Source organism: Pimephales promelas, chromosome 5, assembly GCF_988280905.1.
Source record: "Pimephales promelas chromosome 5, fPimPro1.hap1.1, whole genome shotgun sequence".
NCBI lineage: Eukaryota > Metazoa > Chordata > Actinopteri > Cypriniformes > Leuciscidae > Pimephales > Pimephales promelas.
The window spans coordinates 38,251,479-38,274,638 of record NC_142773.1 but is presented as its reverse complement, the minus strand read 5'-3'; the positions used below and the strand labels follow the sequence as shown (position 1 = coordinate 38,274,638).

The window sequence follows — 23,160 nt, the reverse complement described above, 5'->3', positions numbered from 1 at the left end:
AATGTGAAGTACTGTAAGTACTGTACTTCCATGGTCATTTGCAGAATGAGGAACCAGTAGTTGGATATCTGTTTTTGTAATGTTTCTTGAACCTTTGTCTGATCAACCTGCAAAATGTTGACATATTAACACAAAATATATCTAAATATATTTACATCTAAATACATAAAGTTGGCATAATGCAGTATATGAAGAGTTCAGATGCAAAAGCCTCTAAATGCCATTTGAAATTTTCTTCTTTAATGATGATTTTTATCAAACTTGTATATTTAAGTTCAGTAATTTCACTTAAATGGCAATGATAATTACCTATTAATTGTTATTTAAGTGAAATTACTGAACTTAAATATACAAGTTTGATAAAAATCATCATTAATAAAGATGAAAATTTCAAATGGCATTTAGAGGCTTTTGCATCTGAACTCTTCATATATATACTGGAAAATATGCAGCATTGCATTCCCGATATATACCCGAACAACTTTTTACTGCCAGTTTACAATCTGTTGTAAATTGGCTATAGTGGGCCCACTTAATTTTGTGTGCAAACCATTCCAGTCCAACTAATGGTTTGAGTAAATGTGTGGTTTTGGCACATTGCTTTTGCAGGAGCATCTGTTTCTTTTTCTTGCCATTCTGCTTATTAGTATGACTGTCATTGTTCTTGTCTCAGCAGTGGGCTATAGTTTCTCATGTTTTTTTTTGTTTTTTTTAGGTATCTGTTCAAGGCAAGCCTGCTGTCTTCAGTGGTATGTGGGATGATACTTTTTTATAAAACAGTTCTTAGTTATAACTAATTTCTTCCTTATAAGGAAGATTTATTTTTAGCTGACATGATGTATACAGCACTGCAAGTTAATGAGTTTCTTTTCTTGCGCATGATTTTGTCTTCAGCACACATTGTAGAAATTCTAACAGGGTGTTCGTAAAGACATTTTCTTTGTAGTCTCTGTTTCAAACGTCAACTGACAAGGACGAAGAGGTACTGAATAAGACTCCCAACAGAGAGATAAAAAAGAGGTATTTTCACTTGTACATTCAAATGCACTGATTTCTGGAAACATCAAGATTCACAGAAGAGACATTCTCATCTGACCTTACCTATGACAGGCTCACAAATGTACACTTGTTTTAAATATCATTAAAACAGAGATATAGCATAAACAGATTTGAGATACCCAACATTGAACCCGAAAATAGTCATATAACCATTGCAATAACTCCAAAGCTATTCAGTTAAGGTAAAAAACTGCAGTGCTGCTTTAAAGTCCCCGTGAACCGTAAGTTGCAAACGATTTTTCTCCAGTGCTGTGACGTATTTCCAAGTGAAACAGAATATTGAACAGAGGGCAGGGTTTTACTCTAGCGCTCCTCCTCTCCATCTCTCGCTCATAGCAAACTAACGGTTTGAGGGGAGTGGTTAAGCGTTTCCCCACCCAAACTGTGAAACCTACGTCATCAGAAAAAGAAACCGTTCCAGACCGGAAGTAACTTTTCAGATTTTGATTAAAGATTACCAAGGTAAAACATTTTTTTAATATATATTTACTTGCACGGATTAATTGTTCACCACAAGACTAGTAATATGCGCTAACAAAGTAAATAGGTTCAATTTTGATTTCACGGGGACTTTAATATTCAACAACGTCGTAAAGCTTAACACTTTAAAATGATAAATACATTATAAAATTACTTAAGGTGTGTTACATTTTTCTCTTGTATCTAAGTATCTTCTATCTAGTTTTCCTCATGACATTATATTGTATAATATTATAAGTTATTAAGTATATTGTGTTATAGCCTAATATAATACAGTATATGTAATACAAATTAATATTGATAATTCGATTATTTATTAATATATATATATATATATATATATAGCCTACCCGACCGTAGGTTAATAAATTAAACTGTTAATAATTAATAAATTAATATATATATATATATATATATATATATATATATATATATATATATATATATTAATAAATATAGGCCTGTCGAATGTATGAAATATTGTATATGGTAGGCTATAAATCATTACAGTTTACAATTTCTGAGAGATATTTTTGTGAGACTGACCTCATCAACATAACCCCACCCCTCCTCCTCCATCCCACCTCTAATTGCCCATTCTCTCGACGCTTTCTGTCCCTCTCTCTCTCTCTCCCTCACACACACACACACACACACACACACACACACACACACACAAACACCTGCGCAGAGCCGGTGAATCACGCCGACGCCGCTTCGCACTCCAATCTCTCATCCATCCTGACAGTCAGATGGCCTCCATTTTAATCAGGAGACTCTACGCAGTGGAAAGAGGATTCATTGGCATCATCTACAGCACGAGATTGCGTTTCGATTAATATTTCACAAGTTCCTTCTTGCTCTGTGTGGATTGGCTGGCTCTCTTTTGTCTCCTTGAGGTGAAATGATGCTCGAGTGATGCTGCGTCTCTGTTCCCACCCGCTGCCGAACAACATCACCAACATCGTCATCACCATCGCCGGTAAGAGTCTGGTCGAGGAGCCCAACATCACACATTAGGACTTACAAACCCGCAGATATCAAGTAGCCTATTTAAAACGCGGAAGTTAATGTTCTGGAGAAAGCCTCAGTGGCAGGTAGGGTTAGTTGTACGGTACTACGCATGTATTCTGGTTAATGTTCGTTTGTTGATCAATACACGCTATTAGTTCAACGCCAATATATGTTCTTGCGTTTTATTGTTATTTTATTAAATCGTTTATTTTATTTTTCACTTGACTGCTTGTAAGGTTATATTGACAGGAAGCAAAAAATGAAATGTACGCAACATGAAAAACAAGAAAAAACACATAAAAAGAAAAAAATAAGTAATATGAGTTTGAAAGGAAATGTTATAAATGCATCAATTAAATTTTTGTTGTTATAAAATAAACATTTAAATATAAGGATATGCTATAGGCTACGTGCTAAATTAAGAGCATGAGATTTTAAATTACTTGCAATAAAAAACGTAATAATATCACATTTGTACTGTACAAATGTGTAAAGTGATCTACAAAATTAAAAAAATATATATATATACAGTCAGACTTATTGTTATACACAAATACTATTGTCCGATGGTCTTTACAATTCAGTTTCAAAAAGCTTTGTGTGTTTTCACTGATTTATGTTCCAGTGATGCTGTAATGATATAAACAGCAGGCTAGTGAGCCTGAGGTCTACCAGGCAAGCATAGGCCATTGGTTGTGTGTGTGTGTGTGTGTGTGTGCGTGTAATTGCAGCTTTTTATCACATCAGAGACTCTTTTCTCCCAAAAGACCAAAATTAGAAAACATGACAATCCCACTTTCCATCAGGACTGTGAATAAACCACCCACACAAACAGACAGAAAAACAGCTCAAACACAAATACACAGATATTACATTTTACTAACAACTTTTTTGTTTAATTATACACTATTACATAGGCCCAGCAAGGTATATATCTATTGTGCACATACACACACAGCCAGTTTGTTCCCAATGATGGTCATTTGTGCTACCTGCTCCATTCAGACTAATTCAAGTATTATTGATTTTGTGTGTGTGTGTGTGTGTGTGTGTGTGTGTGTGTGTGTGTGCCCTAGCTGAGCCCTGCAAATCCTGAAATATGGCAGTCTAAGATATCCAGTCTCCATTGACAATAATCCGTCTCGTGTTTTTAACACATGAGCACATCTCCACGCAGATCCATCAATCTGTGAACGATTCATGAGTCTAAATATGGCCCAGACCAAAAAGGCAGATCATGATCCATCCTCGAGTAGGCGTGATTACTACTGCCAGACTATCAGAGCTAAATATAGAGCCTCGCCGGACTTCGCACCCTAACACTCTGTGTAAACACAGCAAACAGGATCAGACTCAGTCAGACAGATGTTACCGCTACTGTGGAGATGATGCGGCAATGATATATATGCCATTGTAGAATCGATAGTGCAGGATGTTGGATATACTGTATGTGCAATGAAAGCAAAAAGGTGGTTTAAGACAGCTTTATAGATTGTACAGCACTTATGGAAAATTTTTTTTTTTTTAAAATCACTGCTAATTTGTCGACTATCTTGCCCCATAGAATTACATTGTAAATGCATTACTGTAAACATAATGAAACAAATTTAAATTGTTGCTTGTGGTAATCAACAGCAATTATTTGTACTCGGCTGAGTTTCTTATAAGGATCGTAAGTCTAAGTAGATCATGCAGTTAGTGGCAATGCGGGAAAAGTCACATTAGATTCATATTTAAAGGGCTAGTTCACTTTAAAAATACATTTTTTGGTATGTTTTAGCTTACCTCAAGGGCATCTGTCTTTGTTTCCACAGTAGTTTCAATTTTGATATTTTTAGGTCAAATCATTCTTGTCTGTCAGTCATATGATGGAGGTCTATGGTCACCACCTCAATGAGCTCCATTATATGACTGACAGACAAGAACGGTTTGACCTAAAAATAACAAAATTGAAAATACTGTGGAAACAAAGACAACTAAATCTTAAATGCCTTTGAGGTAAGCTAAAACATATCAAAAATTAATTTCAAAGTGAACTATCCCTTTAAGTCTGCTTCCTGGGTTTGTGTGTTTTAGTAGAGTCCTTCTGAGAACAGATCAGATGTTTGAGTGTGTATTAAAACGGCCTCCAACAGCATGTTTGATGTGGAAAATGTTTTTTAAAAGGTTGAATTGCATGAAGTCACCAATGTGATCTACTTAAGTTAATTTCAGCCTGTTAATTGGATGCTTAATGCATAATGGGGGAAGTGAATGAAAGGCTAGGTTCAATTTAACGTTAAGCAATAATCAGCTGTAAAATAAAGCTAAATTACATCAAAATCTAGAGAATGTCTTGTTATAAAACTTTCAACCCATTGGTAAAATGTGTTAATTAGGTCTGTTTTGGTTTTATCCGTGTCTGTTTCTCTGTCTTTTTTTTTGCAGAAATAAGACAAAGGCACAAATGAAACACTTCAACTGATTATAAGGAACTGAGGAACATTGTTACCACACACACACACACACACACACACACATTGACTTATTATTTAACACACACACACACACACACACAATGGCACTGGACAACACCGCCTTCTCCTCGTGCCCCGAATCCCTGTCCCTCCCAGTTCCAGAGAAAGGGGAGGAGCCTGTGGAGGAGGCCCCAAAGGATGCTCCGCCCACTGATGTACAGAATGCATCTGAGGAGCTGGGAAATGTGGTAACCACGGAGACAGCCCCTCCCACACAGCCATCATCCAATAACAAAATGACTTTCCAGGCCAAGATGGCTGCAAGGGAGGCGCAGGCCAATCAGCCGCAGAAGAAGGTGCAGGGCTCGGGGCAAGAGTGGAGCAAGTTTGGATGGGGTAAGACTCAATCATTAGAATAGCTAGTTTTGCTCTCTATACATGCATGATGAAACAGACAGAGCTACTCAAACACCTCTACAGAAACAGCATATCGGTGTTCTTCCACTTGTTCATTTAGACTTTTTTAACTTTTTGGATGTCTTGCTTTTCGGATCTATTTTTAAATATGGATTGCGGTAAGCTGCTCAGTGATAGTGTTTGTGTCCTGTTTTCATCTCACTGTCACTTGCTCTGATTTCTCTTTCTCGCTGTGTCTCTCCAGCACGCAACAAGCGTAAGAGGCAGCGCTATGTGGAGAAGAACGGCCGCTGTAATGTGCAGCACGGTAACATGCGCGAGACGTACCGTTACCTGACGGATATCTTCACCACCCTGGTGGATCTGAACTGGCGCTGCTCTCTGTTTGTCTTCGTCATGGCGTATGCAGTCACCTGGCTCTTCTTTGGAGCAATATGGTACCTCATTGCATACTGCAGGTATGAATAACACACACAAACACACATTTGTATACCTTTTAAACTTTTTAATCCTTAGTTGTCATTCACACAGAACGCGTTTTTTCCATTCCACTGCGTTTCTTTTCCATTGTTTTTCAATGTAAATGCGTGCTAGACGGATGTTTTTAACCGCTGCGCTTGTTACATATTTATGTACTTAATCTAAAATACTTAATTGTTATACTTAAAGTCTGCTAAATTGGAACAACTAATTTTGTACTTTAGTTATTCATGAGTAGTGCTGAGGTTTAACTAAAGATATACTTATGTATCTTTTTATATATATTTGATTGAGCTAAAGTGGAACTATTGCAAGTATACTTTAAATACACTTTTAATAAAGACTGATATTATACAGAGATCATGCTATCCTTGCTAATAGTGATATTAAAACACATTTATGGCTTAATATTAAGAATGTGCATTGAAGTGCTCCAAATAAGGTGTGATTATAATATTTATATCAGTAAGTCTCAAATGATGTCAGTAAAAAATGTAATAGATTTTAGAGTCATTTTGGTAGATGTTTTTTTTTTTGGTGCGCTCTTTTTCTTACCAGTGACCTACATCTCACGTTTAAACAGCAAAAACACGTTCTGTGTTAAAGGCTCTCTTTAAGACAACATACAGATATTTTTATACTGCCCATCACATCAGGTCAGCGTTGTTACTGTTAACTAAAAATAAAACTTTATTAAAAAATATTTTCATTAATTGAAAAAAAAAAGCTGAAACAAAACCATGGAACACTAAAATTGAAATGAAAACCAAATAAATAAATAAAAAGCGAATTCAAAATATAGACAAAAACTAGCTGACTAGCTAATCGCGATTAATCGCATTCAAAATAAAAGTTTGTGTTTACATAATATGTGTGGGTGCACTGTGTATAATCATTTTGTATATATATATATATATATATATATATATAATACAAGCATGTATATTTAAGAAAAAAAATATTATTTATATATAAAGTATTTATATTTATATATAATATAAATTATATATAATTTTGCACACAGTATATACATGAAAATATTTATTAAATATATACAAGCATGTGTGTATTTATATATATAAAATAATTATACACAGTGCACCCACATATATTATGTAAACACAAACTTTTATTTTGGATGTGATTAATCGCGATTAATCGTTTCACAGCCCTAACAAATATGAGAATATTAAACAAATAATTAAAAAATAAAGCTATAAGGTAGCTAACCAAAATATAACCGTTTTTGATATCGGCAAAAATAAACGAATTCTTCCCTGATAAAGGCTTCTCAATCAAGTGTTTGTATGTCAACATTCAATGTACTGCTCACATATCCTGTGTATTCGTGTTGTCACGTTCATCCACACTAGATATGAACACAAGTAATGTGTGTGGGTGGACACTTGAGAACAAGCGCTTCTCCTTGTGCTGTAAGATGCAAGAGCCAATTTACTAAAAGAGACTGTGTGATTTAAAAAAAGCCATAAACAACACATCTACTTCTCTCAAAATCCCTTCCTCTTTCTTATGGCAGGGGTGATCTGGATCATTTGGAGGATGAGGCATGGACTCCATGTGTCAATAATGTCAATGGATTCATCTCTGCGTTCCTATTCTCCATTGAAACGGAGACGACCATTGGCTACGGATACCGTGTCATCACTGACCAGTGTCCAGTGGGCACCATGTTGCTCCTGCTACAGGCCATCCTGGGATCTATGGTCAATGCATTCATGGTAAGAACAAAATACATGTTGTTTTTTTGTGTGTAAAATGAATATTTTGTCTGTTTTATACAAATTTTGATGCTGATTCATATTTTTATAAATTAGGGTTTTGTTCTTCCCTCATATTTAAAATATTTTCCTAATATTTTCATGGATTAATTGAACATTAAAAACAAATACATGTGAAATATACCCTCCAGAGGATATTATATATACTGTAAGTGTGTATATACTAGGGCTGTGCAAAAATTAATTGCGATTAATCGCATCCAAAATAAAAGTCTGTGTTTACATAATATATTTGTGTTTGCTGTATATAATTATTTTGTATAAATACACACACATGCATATATATTTAATAAAATGTGTTATTCTGAATTTATGTATGCCTATATACATTACACAAACACATGCATTACCCTAAACCATTTAAATAAATTATATAAAATATTTATATTTATATAATATAGATTATGTATTTTTATATATATACAGAATTTAAGCGCAAATAATTTTTAAATATATACATGCATGCATAGGTATTTATTTATACAAAATAATTATATACAGCACACACAAATATATTATGTAAACACAGACTTTTATTTTGGATGCGATTAATCGCAATTAATTTTTGCACAGCCCTAGTATATACTAGTTGGACTCTCGTAATTTGATTCCCATGCTTGATGTGGTCTGAGGAGTGTTTTTTTGTTCAGCGCACATGGCTTTCGTTTGTTGATCTGTGCTCTACTGAGTTATATCATCCAAAACCAAGAGCAAATGAGTCATGCGTTTTGGACGACAGATGTGTGTACCCTATTCCTCTGTTTCTGTGTATGTCTTTTCTCCTTTTCTAATTCTGTCTCTTTTGCCAATTTCAATCCCCTTCTCAATCTCTTTTCTGGCCTAATTTCATGTGTTTTTTTGCGGCTGTGATTAGTTCATTTATATCTCTAATGTCCTGGTTTAAATGTTGCCCCCAGGGGCTGTGTTTCTCACACACACACTCTCACGGATGCACACACACACACTGTCCAAATGCCAGGTCCTAGAATCTCCATTCCTGAACTCAGAACAAACCTTTTTGTTCTCATGTCTCACTTTCTTTTTAATTAGTGGGGTATTTTGCGAAGACTAGATGATTGCTCATATTTGGGATTACAGAGTTGGTCCGTAGCGTGGAATTTAAGCTTATAATTCAAAGTGCTACAGATATAAATGATACCTCAAATTGTGAGTGACCAGGTTTTTACTTGTCACATGATAAAATGGCTAAATAAATTCCATAGATTTAGTAACTTTTGACTTTTGTCCATTAAGAAACCATCTTGCATAAATCGTAGCAATACCCTAGTAACCACCTACAACTCTTAGCTGCATGATTTTTTGCAATATGAATATGAACATTATATTGTTAGTTTTATATATATATATATATATATATATATATATACTCACACATTATATAACATTATATTGTTAAAAAAAACATGTACATCTTAGTATTGTCGCTGGATTCTTTTGGACAGACTAAAACTAAAATTATATAAAAAAATATTTAAATGTAAATATTAGGTTAAAAAAAAACTTAAATGAAAATTAGAAACTTTCCCTTGGCAGCTGACTGAAATATTAAGTTGAATCTTAAGTAGAAAAAATTATGTTTTTAGAAAAAAATAAGTAAATAAAATTATCACAAATAATCACATAACACTAAAACTTAAAAAAATTAATTATAATGAAATTATAAAAATTAAAGCTCAATTTAAATATTAATAAATACTATAAGTAAGGGATAATCCACGGTTAGTTGTACATTTTGCACGATGTGGAAAAAAAAAAACGGCCGACGCGACGCAAAAAATAGTATTCATATTAGATAAATACTAAATACTAATTAGTATTCAAACAGCAAAATTAGACACTAACTAATGTTAGAAAAGTGAAATCGTAAACCACCCATTTAAAATACAAACCATTATTTAAACATATCACTATACGGTAATTAACATAATCTACAGTAACTGATAATTTATAATTTATTTACTGCTGAAATGATGCATGTGTATGTAACAAGCAAAGTATGTATCATAATGTACTTTAAATAACATTAAAACATATCCGCTCTGCTGTTGTTCAAAAATACGATTAGTGATGTTGTACACTGATGACGTTGTTATGTCACTGGAAATAATGTCAACAGTGTCCCAATGTTTAGTGAGCCGGTGCCCTGTCCCTGTACTGTCCTTACCAGTGCCCGAATTCGTTAACACGATATACTGATTCACAACCTAGGGAGCTGATTGAGATGCACCCATAATGTGTGTGTGTGCTTCAATGAAAGCAGCGCATTAATATAGAACCTTATGGCACACCTTCCAGCCAATTAGAATAGAGTATTCAGACAGAACATGGTGTAATAGTATATAAATGACTCTGAGAATAACACTGAGCACCGCTTACATTTTCTAAAATGTAAAAACCACATCGTTTTCTTCCTTTTTCTCGCTCTCTCACTAGGTTGGTTGTATGTTTGTGAAGATCTCCCAGCCGAATAAGCGCGCCGAGACATTGGTGTTCTCTCGTAATGCTGTCATCTCACTGCGGGATGACAAGCTCTGTTTGATGTTCCGCGTCGGGGACTTGAGATCCTCCCACATTGTGGGCGCTAACATGAGAGCCAAACTTATCAAATCCAAACAGACACAAGAGGGTAAGTCAGCATTCAACACCTTCATCTGCGCCCTCGCATAGACCCAGTTAGTGATGAAGTGGCGCCACCTGGTGGTTATATTGTACAATGATTGTGTTGTGATTTTTTTTTTTTCTCTTTAGGCGAGTTCATTCCACTGGATCAGACGGATATCAGTGTAGGTTTCGAGACTGGAGACGATCGTCTCTTCCTGGTGTCTCCACTGGTGATTTCTCACGAGATCGATGCTCGCTCTCCGTTCTGGGACATGTCACATGCTCAGCTGGAGAAAGAGGACTTTGAGGTTGTTGTCATCTTGGAGGGGATGGTGGAAGCTACAGGTGCATACATACTAAATATATCATGTAAAATAAGTTGTATTGATTTGTGTTTAGTAATCGCTGGATATATTCTGATCTACAGGTATGACCTGCCAGGCACGGAGCTCCTACTTGGCTGAAGAGCTCTTATGGGGTCACAGGTTTAGTCCCATGATGACGCTAGCCGAGGGATTCTTCGACGTGGATTATGGGGCCTTTCACCACACGTTTGAGGTACGTGGCGTAAAATTGACCTAAGCCACGCCCTCAAACGCGATGAGCCAATCACAGCGCTCAGCTAACCCCAATCCACTCCCAAAACATTCTCTACTTCCACATCCAGGCTCTATAATAAACATCTTTCTGTGCGAGGCTGACCTGCACTTTATTATAGAGCAGAATCAGAGATTTCTAAATACAAGTCTGATTGAAAATTGCTTTAGGTGTTACTGTAGTTCTGGATGAGTCATGAATGTACATCACAGGGGGGGGGGGGGGGGGAATCAAACTACTTACGCAATCACATTCACATTTTCAATCCTTCAGCCAAACGGCACTTTTCTATAAATTAGTTATTATTTTGGAATATTTTTAGATATTTCATTAATATTTAATTGTATATTAAAGGGTTAGTTCACCCAACAATGAAAATTCTGTCAGTATTTACTCACCCTCATGTTGTTCCAACCCCGTAAGACCTTCGTTCATCTTCGGAACACAAATTAAGATATTTAAGATATTAAGATCGCTCCTGCATACAGTCCATAGGCTTCTTGAGGGAATGGCTCTTGCTGTCCTCGAAAAGTCATTAAAGACATCGTTAAAATAGTCCAAGTGACTACAGGGGCTCAATCTTAAGTTTATCAAACGACGAGAACACTTTTGTGCGCAAAAAAACAACAAAAATAACGACTTTATTTCAACTATTCGTTTATTTCTCCCTCTGCGCGAGTCAGGTTACTAGTTTAATAGCGTAAGCTTCTGTTATTGTACGTCACACGCATCACACACACATGACCAGCGTCGGCCAATAGTGAGCCTACGTGTGACGTAGCTCTACACAATCACACTACATTAACTGACTTACAGGCTCATGGAGAAGGAAGTGAATAGTTGAAATAAAGTCGTTATTTTTGTTGTTTTTTTGCGCACAAAAGTGTTCTCGTCGTTTGAGAAACTTAAGATTGAGCCCCTGTAGTCACTTAGACTATTTTAACGATGTCTTTAATGACTTTTCGGGGACAGCAAGAGCCAGTCCCTCAAGAAGCCTATGGACTGTATGCAGGAGCGATCTTAATATCTTAAATATCTTAATTTGTGTTCTGAAGATGAACGAAGGTCTTACGGGGTTGGAACAACATGAGGGTGAGTAAATACTGACAGAATTTTCATTTTTGGGTGAACTAACCCTTTAAGATCCTGTAAAATGTATGCAAACAGACATGTGCAATCAAATTTAGCAGGATTGATCTGTTTTAGCTGTCGTTCACAGGATGAGGATCTTGATAAATGTCCTTGTACCTCTAGTATTAAGCATTCTAAAGCCGGGTATACACTGTACGATTTATAATAGTCCTTTTTGATTGTTGCTTGTCAGACTGTATGAACATGATCCTTGGTGTAAGCCGTGTCACACTGTAGGATCTCAGTTGTCATTAATATCAGACTGCATGGCAGTCAAGACGCGTTAAAAACACACGCGCGCAAGAAGACCCGTCCAGAGTTTCACATTATCGATCCGTGACACGTTCAGTGACGTGAGCCTATCAAACATAAACAATCTCTAGCATTACTTTTAAACTTGGCTTCTTTTGAAAAGAAAACTGGGAAATAACGAAGAAGACGATGTGTGGGTGGAGCAAGTGGTGGTTTGTTGTTCTCTCACTAATTGCGTTATCAAGTTCTGTGCTCCTATTGGTTTTTGATTTGACTGTTGTCGTAGGCGAAGCCACACAGAGTGCCGAAGTTATGTCGTCACTTTGTAGGATAACTCGGAAGTTAGCGGCGCGTGGGTTCCCTCGAACGAAAACCTAAGACTTTTGGCAAATCGCAAAAAATAAGATCTGTGTTCAACAAAGAGTTGTGACCCTTATGCCTGGTTCAGATTACACGATTTTAGCCCGATTTTGGCACGATCCGTTTGACATGGGGATTCGTAAACAACAACGGGCGTCAGGATGCAAGATTCGATCGTATCATCTCGTATAGTGTGTCATAGTGGGCGACAACCTACGTCGTGTCTGCGATGCTTCACGACATCACGACAAAAAGACTTGCATGTTTAATTTTTTTAACAGTCGTCCACGACGGTTCCGTCACATCTATAGGGTTGACCAATAGGAGCACAAGCTTTTCCATACACAACTTTCAAAAATGGCGAAACGAAAGAGATACGATGGTGCTAATGTTAAAACTAAAAGTAAAAATATACAAGAAAACAATATTTTACCTCAAATTCTCTTTGGAGGATTGACAGCTCATACTGTCCTTTTCGAGCAGGGTTCTCAAGTCTCACGCAATGGCCACAATTCACACGCAATTCAACCAGTTCACACACTCACATGCCACACTGTGTATTTCTCACGCTGAAAAGGCAACGTCAAGCAATCCAGGAACGTGTCCATTGTCGGGTTTTCTGTCTTTTTTTACTTTTTTTCTGAACACAGGACAGCCAGTACAACACTCACCGCTTCATTCAATGTTTGTTTACGTTCGTTTCCGGAAGTCACTCGCTACTAGTTTCGCCTTCTCGATGACATCACGCGCGCCGTTAAAGACTGGTCAGGAAGCAACGTGTAGTCTGACATTTGTCTTGTCCAGGACACGACAAGATTTTACGAGTCAAAATGGCGTAATCTGACACAGTGACTATCGTAACAGACAAAGAAAAAACGTGTAATCTGAACCAGGCATTAAGTTAATTTAAAATTTATATACGTTTTGTAAGCCTATATTAAATTTAAAAAATTACAAACAGGTTACAACTGGTGTGTTTTATGTCATAGATCAAAACGTGAAAATATTTAGAGGCTTTGTTCACCACAGACCTTATTTTAGGCGATTTAGCAAAAACGCATTAAAAAAAACCATAGACTTTAGACTTTAAACCGGGAGTGCTAAAATGCTAACTCACTTCCGCGTTTTGGCCTACAAAGTGACGTCATAACTTCGGCACTCTATAGGACTGAGCATTAAATCTTCTCACACTTCCAGAATTTCGTCAGAGGTAAAATTTGATCGCAACGGTCGTTAATCGGCTGTCGGCGAACATGTCAAGCTAACAATCAAAAACTTCATATTTTGGCCTTGGATCCGAGAAATCTTTCATGATTCACTAAATTTGGCCAAAATCATCGCACAGTGTGAAGCCTGCTTTACTAAACTTGTTTGTATTCATTATCTTTCAAAGGTGGACACGCCCTCCTGCTCGGCGAGAGAGCTGGCGTTGGCTGCCGCGCGTTTGGACGCTCATCTCTATTGGTCGATCTCCAGTCGGCTTGATGAAGAGAAATGGGAGGATCCTAATGTGACTGAACCGACGGGAAAGTCCACGGATTCAGAATCTATCATAGAGGGAGACAGGCCAACATTTACTGTTGGCGGAGTTACGCACACCCAGGACCAATCCGTTGTAGGGGAGCAGAACGGCAGTGTCGCCACTGACCAATCAGAGTCTGAGGCTTAAAAGGATGCAAGAATGTGAAAGCAGGTACGGAAAATGTTCGAAGAAGTCCACGGTTTGTGTAAATTTAACTTTAGACTGGATTGTCCGGCGATCCAAGCCTTCTACTTCGAGTTAGATTTTGAACTGTATAGTCGCTAATGCCTAGCATAGAATACTTTCCCCAAGGGGGAAATCCTAGCATCTCCTTGCTGTGTTTTCAGTCAGATTTAATCTTACCTTCTGATGTTTTACGACAGCACTGCCTTTGAATTCACGCCGTAGCTCTGTTTCCAACTCTAGTGAGCGGCCTCGCTGTCTTCTGTCTACGTAGCCAGCTGACGTTACTTTCTAAGGTATCATGCTAACTGAAGCAAGCAGTGTTGTCATAAAATGTGGCCAAAACAAGACATCCTTATTGATGTCTTGGTAGGCAACTCACTAGGTTTCGGAACTGTGCTAACATGTCTGATTAGTATTAGTATCAATCGTTTAACAGTCTTAAAGGGATAGTTCACCCAAGAATGAAAATTCTGTCAGTATTTACTCACCCTCATGTTGTTCCAACCCCGTAAGACCTTCGTTCATCTTTGGAACGCAAATTAAGACATTTAAGATATTAAGATCGCTCCTGCATACAGTCCATAGGTTTCTTGAGGGACTGGCTCTTGCTGGCATCTAAAAGTCATTAAAGACATCGTTAAAATAGTCCAAGTGACTACAGGGGCTCAATCTTAAGTTTATCAAACGACGAGAACACTTTTGTGCGCAAAAAAACAACAAAAATAACGACTTTATTTCAACTATTCGTTTATTTCTCCCTCTTCGCGAGTCAGGTTACTAGTTTAATAGCGTAGGCTTCTGTTATTGTACGTCACACGCATCACACACATGACTAGGGTTGGGTATCGAGAATCGAGTATCGATTGGAACCGAGACTAACTTTTAGTTTTTCCCGGAATCGTTCAAAAGGTAAAATTTCGATTCCTAGTTTCGATATTCACAGTCCGCCGAGCGGAAGAAGAAACCGCTGAACAACACCAACGAAGAAGCGTCTACCGGAAGTGTTGGCATAACCACGCGAGTCGAACATGAGTACCTTACGTCGGCGATCCAAAGTGTGGCTTCGCTTTTCTAAAAATAACGAAATCTCGGCAAAATGCAAAATTTGTGACAAAAGGAGTATTTTTAGAGAAGGAGTATTTCCTTCAGAAAGGCCGTTGGTTAGCAAGGTTAGCTAAACTTTTTTGACCCTGACTCTTAAAAGAATCGGAATCGAGAATCGTTAGGAACCGGAATCGAAACTCGGAATCGGAATCAGAATCGTTCAAATTCAAACGATACCCAACCCTACACATGACCAGCGTCGGCCAATAGTGAGCCTACGTGTGACGTAGCTTTACGCTATCGCACTACGTTAACTGACTACAGGCCCATGGAGAAGGAAGTGAATAGTTGAAATAAAGTCGTTATTTTTGTTTGTTTTTGCGCACAAAAAGTGTTCTCGTCGTTTGATAAAGTTAAAATTGAGCCCCTGTAGTCACTTGGACTATTTTAACGATGTCTTTAATGACTTTTCGATGCCAGCAAGAGTCATTCCCTCAAGAAGCCTATGGAGTGATCTTAATATCTTAAATATCTTAATTTGTGTTCCGAAGATAAACGAAGGTCTTACGGGGTTGGAACAACATGAGGGTGAGTAAATACTGACAGAATTTTCATTTTTGGGTGAACTAACCCTTTAAACATTTCCACTGCTTTTCTTTCATAAATGTTCAGGCAGTGCGTTTCTGAGGTACAAATCGCTAACGCTACTATTTTTAAAACCATCATTTAGAGCAAGTCTGTGCAAGTTGTTTACAGTCACGTTGGTTAGATTCACATGTACCTGAAAAAGAAGTGCACACGTTACTATGGAGACAATAGTCTGCATTCCAATTTGCAACATCACAGCAGAGTTTAGCGTTAGCTTTTTTAAGAGTCAGCCGGTGGTAAATTTAGCACACTCTCATGACTGCCGAACAGAGTTTAGCCATTGGGTTTTTCCCCATGTCGTCATGCGAGTGGGTCTAGAAGACGATAAATAGATTAAACGGAGATATTGGATGCTATTAGGCCACTGCATCATTTCAACATCCTTATTAAATCGATGTAGAAATTAGCATCATCCTGTGATTGATTAGCTGTTGCCACCAAATGTGACTGGATACAAATGCATTGCTGTTCTTTGTATTTGTTATTTATTTTATTCAAACGTGTCCATGGCAACAAATAACTCTTTGCTCAGTTACTGCAGCAGTTGAGATGAGTGAGAATATTTAAAGTGGGCATTAAATGGAAGAAATTAGTGAATATTTCACACATCAACAGGCCATTTTGACATTTTTAACTATATTAGATACTGTATAATGCAATCAGCTGGTTCAGATGTCTTCTCATGCAGGTTTATAGGTGGTTTTTGGTGAAGCTAGTTGGTTAAGTTAGTCAAAAGTTAAGATATTTGAGTTAGTAATTCTAAAATGAAAATTAAAGGTATAGCGGAGGATCTTTCCGAATTTTAGAGAAGACACGCCCTCTCCAATTTTTTTTAAAAAATGCACATGCACAAACACAACACTCTTGCTCCCGAGAGGGAACGCCAATTACGCCTCGCGCAAATATGTTGCAAATTATAAACAAACTCAAAAACATTCATAAAAAAGACAACATGTCAAATGCCCTTTCGTGTTTTATTTACTTATTATACTGATCGATTGAGAGACAGAGGACTCAAGACATGATATGTACAACCCTGTATCACAGGAAATACGTTCTGAGGAAACTATTTTGCAATCGCATTACGTTAAATGGCAAATAAGCAGAATCGCAATTGCGTTAAATGGCAACATATAAGCAGTGCTATGTCTCATTCACGTAGGTTTTAATACGTTATTTTTACACATAGTTGCGTAATGGAGAAGTAGCTTGTTGCATTTGTGTAATAATAAACACACAAGGTTTTAGAATATGAACACACAAGGTTTTAGAATATTTCAGCGTGATACCATTTACCATTTGGTCAAAAGGCTTTAGACGAATTGAGATGTTTACCGTGTCTATGCGGTGCATTGTGCCAGGGCTAGCATTGCTAAGTAGCTTGCATTAACTAGTGATTTTAAATGGATTTCTCCAAATAGCATGACAAACTTTACCTGTCTAGAATCTTCGCGACTGCGGCGTCAGTGAGAAGCCCAACCTGTGCTTTTAGCGCACGCCAGCGTGTGATATTCACCCACTTGTGTGATATTCAATCACTTTGGTCTTGTTTCTATATTCTGCGGCCTTTCTCTTCTTATCATACACTTCTTATACATTTTTTCTCTTTCGACCCTCAGCCATTTTCAAAGGAATGGCTGAAACCGTAACTCTGACATAATACACCTGAAAGTGAAAACTACATAGGGATGAGCACGTAGGCCTACGACGGCCTTACGTAAACATATCACCAGAATGATTGACACTTAGGTGGACCAATAGTATAGACTACCCACCCGGAAAAAGAAAATCCTCCGCTATACCTTTAAGTCATAATTTACACACCCTGGAGTTGTTCTGATGATGTGTTTCTTTTATGGACCGCAAAAAAATGTCCTGCTCATGTTAACACAGTCTCATCCCAAAAAGTCATATAACTGACGTCTTGGGGCGTATTTTGACCATACGTCAATATCCGCCTTTTTAGGGCCCCCTTAAACGTCGGTAGATGTCGTCTTACAACTGACGCTTTACCTTTAACGTCAGTTAGGTGACGGGTTAGGTTTAGGGGTAGGTTTAGGTATGGGGTAGAGTTAGGATCCCATAACCTCATCTACCGACGTTTAAGGGGGCCCTAAAAAGGCGAATATTGACGTATGGTCAAAAGATGTCCCAAAACGTCAGTTATATGACGTCTTGGGATGAGACCGGGTTGCTCATGTTCATCTATATATAATGGCAGACCAGCATTAAGCTTTTCTAAAAAAGATGCAAAAGTATCACAGAATGATCCAAGTGTTCTCGGGGTTTGGTGAAAAACAAACCGAAATTAAATCTATTATTTAAATATGAAATTCTTGACCTTGGCCTTTGGTCTTATTTTCTCACATTTTAAGACCGTATTAGCGCTGTAGTTCACTCTTGTCTCACCTTGTAATTTCTTACACTCAAAAAGGTGTAAGAAATTAAGATTGAAAAAAAAAGACACTTGTTGCATGGGATCATGCTTTATGCATGTTGCTATTAATTGCTATTATATGTACAAACACGATCAGGATTTTTTCAAGTACTCCATTTGTGTTCCATAAAATAAAAAAGGGCACACAGCATTAGAACAACACCAGGGTGAGTAAAAAAACCATGACTTGATTTTCAAGTCAAACTATCCCTTTAGAAATAAAGGTTCAAAAAGGGTTTTTTTGTTACCCAAAAAGGGATCATTTGACATAAAGAAACCCGTTATCCGTAATTGAAAAAATGAGGTTATCTGGAATTACGCAAGTTTATTTACTTAAATATTTACCCACTTTTCTTAAGTTAAGTCAAATGTGAACTCTTATTAAAAGAACCATTTTTTTTTCTTAGTGTGAAGAACATTTTATAATCTAAAGGACCTTTTTCCAGTATAAAAAAAACTTTTGTGCTTTTGAAAAGGTTCCAAGGATGTTCAAGGTTCTTTGTGAAACCATCGATGCAAATAAAGAACCTTTATTTTTACGAGTATACAACAAATCAGTAAAATCACAATGTACTTAAAGAAAAGAAAAAAGAAAGAGTATATAAATGAATAGAAATAATTATAATAATATAATCAAACAGACATATTGCAAATAAACAGTTTTTTTTTACGTTCACAGAAACTTTTATCTTAATAGTTGTATTGGCCATTTTTAAACGTTTTAACAAGAAATAGATTTTAATAAGACTTTTGAAATCACAGGCTGCTTTAATACCAAAAGTGATTTAATTCATAAAACCAATTACATGTTTTTATTTAGACACTATGATTAAGTATTTCACTGGGAAATCGTGTTTAATGCTTCGGGTTTGGAACTCATCCCCAACCCGACTTTTAATAATAATCATCATATGTTGAAGAAATGCCCCTCCCAAAAACACAAATTGACATGTGATGTAGGGGGCACTGTCATGAGCAATGCACTGATGTGTGTTTATGTGTGTGTGGTGTATGTTGACATAGAACAGTCAGGCTGGACCTTTATGTAACATACTGTATTATTATTAATGAAAGCTTATAAAGACTTCCATTTTAATATACTTCTTTCAGAAGTTAAAATGTTCAGAAGTATTTGAATGAATTGAAGGTTGACTCAGTGATATTTTTGTCCTCGTTCTGTTGTCGTTGCGAATCATGTAAGTTCTCAGTTCTTAATGCCAGTGTAGAAAAGTTTGCTGTCATCTAAGACGAAATTTTTAACATGTTTGTGAAAAAAAAAAAAACTTCTACTCAACATTTATTTGGTCAAAAATACAGTAAAAACAGTAATGTTGTGAAATATTTTTGCAGTTTAAAATAGTTGTTTTCTATTTGAATATATTTAAAAATGTAATTTATTCCTGTGATTCGAAACTGAATTTTCAGCATCATTTCTCCAGTCTTCAGAAATCACTCTAATATGCTGATTTGCTGCTCAAGAAAAACATTTCTGATTATTATCAATGTTGAAAACAGACGTGCTGCTTAATATTTTTGTGTAAATCGTGTTTTTTTTGTAACAATGTAAGTCTTTACTGTATTTTTTGCTCAACTAATGTGTCATAGGTGAATAAAAGTACAATCATTTCTTAAAAAAACAAACAAAATCTCACTGACCTCAAACGAATCTCAAAACGGAGATAAAGCGAGTAGCGTTCAGCTGTAATCGTTGTTTTACAGTGTACAATTACTGAGTGCACCTTCAAATTTGAGTTCGAAACATTGAGAACATGAATATTAAAGAGATATTTTTGAAGGATGTCAGTTGACTTTTTTCCATACTATGTAAGTCAATGGGGTCCAGCAACTGTTCGATTACCCATATTCTTTTGTGTTCTGCAGAAGAAAGAAACTCCTACAGGTTTGGAGGGTGAATAAATGATGACAGAAAAGGGTGAACTATCCCTTTAAGTCGCTGAGAGAAACTGTGTTTTTCCCCGAGGTGTTTTTGTGATTTGTAGCTCACTTGAATGTCTTTAGCACATACGATAAGCACAGACACTGCTCTCATGCAGGTTTTCTCCTCTTGCTTCTGCTGCTGTTTTTTTTTTTGTTGTTTTTTTTTTTAAATGTATGTTTTTAAGCTTTACTATACGGCATAATAAAACTATATTCAACCTAATGTCTGGTGATTCTGGACATGATTGTGTACAGTTTTGTTTCTTTTTTTTAAAAAAAGTGCAATTTTGGCGCCACTAGTGGCACCAAACGGAACTGCAAGACAGAATTGCTAAATGCCCCACCCCAAACTCACTATATATACTATTCTATTACATAAACTGTTGAGCTAAGATAGATTTCTGCATGTTTTAGTATTGTAAAAGTGATTAAATTCTGGGTAATTGAATTTATATGACTTTCTGTGTCTACTACTTCACATGCACCAATGTGTCCGCTTCATAACCCGGTGGGATTATGGGTAAATGTTAAGTTATTGACTGTTCTCTGACCTTCTGACTCGTTCGTCCTCCGCCATCTCGCCGTTTCTCAGTGTTTCACCATATCCGTTTCCTCTCCCTGTATTTATATCGCATTGATCGTTTAAAAATAGAAGTTTGCACTGTTCCTTTAAGATGCAAGGTTACTGAACAAGCACACGTGTGTAGGCTATATATGACCAGCTCTGCAGTTTAGTTGCCTTGCAAGGCCTGGAAGTGCCACTAGAGGGCAGTGATTCCAGTGAGGCTGAGTGCACAGATTCATCATTTCACTATTCTACATAGTAACAGACCTACAGATCTGTATTAAGCCCCAAAGCTCAGTAGGGTTGTCTTTGAAAGGCTTATAAGCAGGCCCACACAGAATCTGCGTCCGCAGCACAACGCAGAACCCAAACGCCCATCCTTTACAAACTCATGCACAATCCTTGACCTTCGCATGCTCGTTTATGAAAGATTTTGGGTGATTTGATCGTGCTATCAGTATGAATGTATCATTGTGATGTTTGAATGACAGATTTACTTCCAAATGATACAACAGAGAGTGTTTTATTTCTCCATTACATCCCCCTTGCTCTCTTTCTTTTCTAAATTCGCCCCTCCTTGCCTTTCCTCTTCATTATAATACTGACATAGTTTTTCATACATGAGCCTTTCAGAAGGCCTCGTGCAACACACTCTTGTGCTCTATTTATATTGTTTGTGCAAACCGAGTTCATTCTGACAACATAATGGTAGCACTTTATTTTATAGTCCTGTTCCCCATACCCTGAACCCATGTAGTTATTGCCCTGTAGCCTACTTTCTTGGGTAAGCACACTGTATGTACTGTAAAATAAAGTGCAACCTAAAACCTTTTTAAAGTACACTTTCAGTATGCACACTATTTAATGAAGTTGATTTGCAATTCTTGCTGTTTTCATGACGCCACCTCTCATATAGGGCATGTTTGCATGTGAACAACATCCAGGCTCTCTCTCTCTCTCTGTCCCTTCACCTCTAGCATCTCTACGGCGTGTCATTGTGGATCGCGCTCACACCGTGCTGATCTGATCAAGAGCACTGGGAATTCTGGGTCAGTGTTCCATGGTGATGAGGTGTGTGTGTGTGTGTGTTTGTGAGAATATGCATGGTTTAAAATGCACGAAAGAGACGAAGCTCAGATGGGCAGTTTCAAAAAGCACAGAACTTTGGACCTTTTTCTCTGTCCACCCATGTGGAATATCCTCTGCTTTCTGATAGCAAGTCATTTACATGCATGCAAAGATGGCCATTTAGACCCAATGCACAATTCTGTCTTTCTTGAATGCACTTTTGATAATAGCATTCTGAAATGCATTAATGTAAATGCGGATAAATGTAAATAAAGAAATCTTTCCTGTCTTCAGTTTGCCCATTTACTTATTTGGAGCCAATTAAAGTTCTGGACAATGCATTACAGCTTCTTCAGATATAGCGCTCTTTAGTTTAGAGCATCACACAGAGCTTCTTAGTTTACACAAGCACTCACACAGCACAAACTTGTTTTTATATCATCACATTCTGGATGTAATCATTTTTATATTGTACGAACTGTATATTCTGTCTAATCCTACCCCTAAAAATACCAAGACTTTCTTCATTTTTACATTGTCAAAAAAACATCACTTAGAATGATTTATAAGCTGTTTTCCTCATGGGGACCAAAAGTGTCCCCACAAGGACAAGGATTTCGGATGAATATATTAAAAATGAATATGCTTTATCTATAATCAAAACAATTGTGGGAACAGATTACAAGCAATATTATTAAATAAATGTAACAAATTAGAATTGAGTAATAATTAAGTTAACCATTTAAAATGAGCAAAACTTACAACAACAACTCCAAAAACATAAATTGAAGTCACCATTATGGTGATCAGTGTTTGTTTTAAAATGACGGTTTTCTGCTTGTTAACATCAGGTGTCTTCAATGTTGGAAATATAAAATAACGAGTTCTGTCTGTTTTTGGTGTAAACTTTACTTATTTTAAATGGTTAACTTTTAAGGAATAATTTGATTAATTATTACTCAATTCTAATTTGTTAAATTGAATTGATAATATTGATAGTAATCGCCACAATTCTATTGATTAGATAAAGCATATTCATTTTTACAGTGCACACAAGTATCAATTTTTTATATAGAAATATAAAA

The 23,160-nt window shown here is 36.7% G+C and overlaps 1 protein-coding gene across 3 annotated transcripts; it reads left to right on the top strand.

Annotated features, from left to right (window-relative positions):
* Positions 1-2,175: 2,175 nt before the first annotated feature.
* On the top strand, positions 2,176-22,349 carry kcnj9 (potassium inwardly rectifying channel subfamily J member 9). Of its 3 annotated transcripts, XM_039676796.2 has the most exons (9): positions 2,176-2,521; positions 4,981-5,405; positions 5,671-5,884; positions 7,444-7,645; positions 10,160-10,352; positions 10,475-10,672; positions 10,755-10,885; positions 14,061-14,360; positions 21,985-22,349. In XM_039676796.2, the coding sequence occupies exons 2-8, from the start codon at positions 5,111-5,113 to the stop codon at positions 14,334-14,336; spliced, it is 1,509 nt and encodes a 502-aa protein (XP_039532730.1). In that variant the 5' UTR covers positions 2,176-2,521; positions 4,981-5,110; the 3' UTR covers positions 14,337-14,360; positions 21,985-22,349. The 3 variants fall into 3 exon arrangements, with proteins under 3 accessions (XP_039532730.1, XP_039532729.1, XP_039532732.1); XM_039676795.2 differs by lacking the exon at positions 21,985-22,349 and having other exon boundaries at positions 14,061-14,882; XM_039676798.2 differs by lacking the exons at positions 2,176-2,521; positions 21,985-22,349 and adding an exon at positions 2,531-2,636 and having other exon boundaries at positions 14,061-14,883.
* The last annotated feature ends 811 nt before the right edge of the window (positions 22,350-23,160 follow it).